This window comes from Trachurus trachurus (genome assembly GCF_905171665.1).
Source record: "Trachurus trachurus genome assembly, chromosome: 14".
Taxonomy (NCBI): domain Eukaryota; kingdom Metazoa; phylum Chordata; class Actinopteri; order Carangiformes; family Carangidae; genus Trachurus; species Trachurus trachurus.
This window is the reverse complement of record NC_139903.1, coordinates 31,193,277-31,197,499: the sequence shown is the minus strand read 5'-3', so window position 1 is coordinate 31,197,499 and position 4,223 is coordinate 31,193,277. Positions and strand designations below refer to the sequence as shown.

At 41.7% G+C, this 4,223-nt stretch overlaps 1 protein-coding gene across 1 annotated transcript; it reads right to left on the bottom strand.

Annotated features, from left to right (window-relative positions):
• Positions 1–582: 582 nt before the first annotated feature.
• Positions 583–3,094, bottom strand: LOC310996587 (odorant receptor 131-2-like; the record flags this gene model as incomplete). The annotated part of the gene is made up of 2 exons (XM_083986009.1): positions 583–683; positions 2,176–3,094. The coding sequence occupies 2 exons, from the start codon at positions 3,092–3,094 to the stop codon at positions 583–585; spliced, it is 1,020 nt and encodes a 339-aa protein (XP_083842135.1).
• Between the last annotated feature and the right edge of the window lie 1,129 nt (positions 3,095–4,223).

The following is a 4,223-nucleotide window of genomic DNA, read 5'->3' as shown; positions in this document are numbered from 1 at the left end:
TTTTGCATTTTCAAATACGTGACATACACACCTACATTTCACATTTTAACATTATGGCTTGCAGTGCTGTTAACATTTCAAAGTAGGTTTAGGGGACCGTCTCAATCTGGCCCACTGCGTCCTCAACGAAAAGAAAAGAAAAGACAGAAAACCCTAGGGTGGCATTTAGCTCACTTGGTAGAGCTGCTGCCCCACGTTGAGGCTATAGTCCTCACTGCAGGCGGCCCAGTTCGAATCCCACATCGGACAGCCCTTTCCTGCATGTCATTCCCCCCCTCTCTGCCTCCTATTTCCTGTCTCTCTCTCAACTGTGCTATCAATTAAAAGCATTAAAAGCCCATAAAAATATACTTAAAAAAAAAAGAAAAAAGAAAATCCTCCGTCATCTTATGTATAGGCGAATGAGTAGGCCTACAATGACTTCAAACTGCTATATGACCCGATTGCTTTTATTACGTTTATTGAAGCGCATTAATCAGCTGTTTGAAACAGTGACAGCCCCGTTAGAGCAGTAGCCTACACATCGCAGACAGAAACCTCCGCAGGTAGACGATCTCCTGCAGGACAGTGATGAACGGCTGCTCAGTCTCTTTCTCTGTCGGACACCGGAAGTCCGGCGGAGGAGGGAGAGGAGCCGCTCTGGTGCAGGTTTTCTCCACAGCGGAGTTTCTGATCACCGGGACCTTGTCAGCGGGAGACAGCGGACAGGGCCGGTGTTTCACAACCCTCCGTCAGCCGTCCCATGTCATAACTGCTGACGGTTATACAGCGCCATCACGGCACCTAATTATATTTCCCCATACACTGGAGTTTAGCAAACTGTGATTAAAAGAGCATTTTATGAGATCGCTGGGTTTTCTTTTTTTTGTAATCAACTTTTTTATTGATTTTAAACATTAATAACACAGGAACAAAACACATACATTGAATACACACAACACCACTACCCATCCCTCCCCCCAGAACACACAGAACCCCCATCATTCCCCCCTTCTTCCCCTCCTCCCCTTCCCCACTGAACACACCGAACAGAGATCGCTGGGTTTTCTGACGTGATCGGTGCAACCGTAAGACTGATTGTAGCCACGTGCGCCTGAAGCCTCCATCCACCAATGGTAACGCTTGTAATCAAATAAGTCATTTTTCACAGTTGGAATAATTTTCATGTTGGTGCTGTTAGTTACAGAAAGGAGTTCTGTGTTTCTTCATAAATAAAACTATACAAAAGATATTAGCCTAATATTTTCTTCATTAAGTGATGCAGGTCTGTTAAAGTTTGGGTTATTTACAGAAATAGAACAGTCTCACTGAATCAGAACTGAAAAGGATCTGAGTGGTTAATTGTAATATTCATGATAATGTGTCTGTGAATATTATTCATTGATGAAGTCATTTACTTAAAGCAGAAGTAAGCGATCCGGTGGTTTTGGCTAACTTCCTGTCAGCCGATGGAGTTAGCAGTCCCCGCCCTCGTCCCTACGTCACCACATGCACGCACATCCCTTGGCTGCACACACAGAGAGGACCGCCCCTTTATGCCGTTCTCTCTCCTCATTGGATAAAGGTTGTAGGATACAAGGAAAGTTTTCTCCTCGGCTCACAGCAGAGCAGAGTGACTGACAGACCCGTGTTTCAGACCAAACACTATGTAACACTATGTAAGTGATTGCTGTCGGAAGATATAACTATTTAAGACTTATATTAACACAAACATTCCACTTACTTCTGCTTTAATGGTCAGTAAATTTTGATGATAGTAAAACAATCTGCCTTGAGTCCATATTTATATCATAATACAGTATGTTTCAAATAACCTATTGTACAGCAATTGTGCACCAAATATAATATAGTTTAATATAATTCAGCAATAAATATTTCATGTTTCAATTCGATTTTGTATTGTGTGGCCCTCCACTTACTTTATCGGAGACAGTATGGCCCACTGGAAAAATTAATTGGCCACCCCTGGGTTAGGGTCAGTGTTAGGTCAATTATTGTCAGAAAATACATCTCTAAAATTGTTAATCATATCTATCCAGATTAAGTACCCATTCTCCCGGTCAAAAGTAGTGCACAGCAAACCAAATTTAGTTGAAGTTAGTATTTATCTGGTAAGTATAATAATTTTTGCCTTGGTTGAGACTTCTGAAGGAGAAGATGAGTGTTTCCACTGACAGCAGAGATAAAACATGAGGACAGGTCTGATTGTCTTATCTCTGATGCCATAGATTAGAGCACTCAGACATCTTGGGAAGATTATAAAAAACACATAAAGGACAATTTGTATGCGTACAAATATTATTCTATCCAGGACTTTAGAGATGGCTATGAGCAAAGGGTTGTATATGGTTGATGAGAGACTGAGGCCCAGCTGCACCAGATGCAGGAGCAGTGTGTTCTGAGCCTTTCTGGCTGAAGCTTTGTCTGTAGAGGCTGACCTGGCTGCTACCACCACACCAACATAGGAGTAAATGACTGCCACACCGGCTGAAACAAACAGGAAAGTAGTGAAGGCTTTTTCATAAACATCAGACACTAGGTTAAGTAACATCGCCATGTCAGAGCAAAAGTCCTTCATCTGCAGGTTCTGCAGTTCTTCAAATGGAAAATCTAACAGTAAAAGAACTCGAGTGAGAACATTTAGCGAACTGAGGGCCCAAACTAAAATGATGGCCATTCCTGTGTTTTTGATGGTGATAATAGTTGCGTGACTCAGTGGGTAACACACAGCTACATATCTCTCCAAAGACATCACCACCAGAGTTAGAGGAGAAATCACAGATAAGAGATTTCCAAAAAGGCTGACAACACCACACACAGGATATGTTAGTCTTATTCTACAGGCAGCGATGAGGTACATTAACTGGCTCAGAGCCAAATTTATCGTGTCAGCAAAAAGTAGGTTATACAGAAGAATATACCGAGAGGTCTCACAAAACACTGGTTTACTCCTCAAGGTGAATAACAAAGTCCCATTAATGAAGAGAAACACACAGGATGGTACTGTAGACACAAGAGAAAACAACACTAATCCCAATAAACCTTGATATTGTAGTCCAACAGTGATGTTGGTCTGAGACTGATTTGTGTACATTTTAGAATAGCACTTACAAATAGTAGCCTGATGGTGTATCAGCAGTGTAAGCACAGCAGAATGTTCTCTAGTTTGTGTTGAGCTCCAATTGTATGATGGTGAAAATCTTGCAAGAGTTTATAAAATGAGTCCTCACACCCACTTTGTGTGACACCATGACATGGGTAACATGTTAGTGTGGGTGGGGTAGTTGCACAATATTCCAATTTCCTGATCCGTGCCATCATGATGATAGTCATGTTTCTTGAACGATGATTGGTTGAAGATAATTGTCCAGTTGTTCAACTGCTCTGCAAGCCTCATGAACAGTGCCCACATTCCTTTATTTACACTCAATACTGTTACTAGGCTGTATACTTATAAGGGGTAAAGAGTGTGTGACAGTGGAAGTCTTAATTCTTTTACACAATGTGTGTGTGTTATGTATGATGCATCTATGACTTAGAATTAACACTGTTTACAGAGAAATAATGTGTTGGCCATGACTGAACACAGTGGTTTCTACACGGACTCGGTTGATAGAGGTCTTAAAGGATTGTGGGCTGATCGAGCAGCAGTTAGCTTGAAGCTAAATGCTAAATTGGCAGACTTGAAGGCTTGAAGCCGCCGCAACAATATCGTGACATGCCATAAGCCCAAAAATACCCCATTATTCTGTAATCTCAATGTTTCATTCCATATTAAACCCATTGTTCCTACGTCCCGATGTTCCGAAATCTCAATGTTTCGAACCCTAACCCTAACCATCAATACCAACAACCTATGCCGGTGCACGTTGTACATTAGACAACATTATTCTTTCCTTTATAGTAAATATTGCTGGAAAGCTGGTGGGTGAGCAACAATGTCAACTCGGTGAGCTGTTCAACACCGCAGTTGTAAGGATGGCCAGACAGATATCTGAGGATGTTACACATCCCTTAAACTCAGAGTTCGAACTGCTCCCATCCGGCCGAAGATTCAGAGTTCCCAGGATGAGCTGGGAAATTTTTAAGAAATCCTTTATTCCACAGGCCATACAAGCTCTGAATATGTTATGATTGTTTGACTGCACCTGGCAACCCATTATATGGCTGTTGTATCTGCTGTTTGATGCAAAGAAATTAATGTCAGGATCAAAGTTTGAATC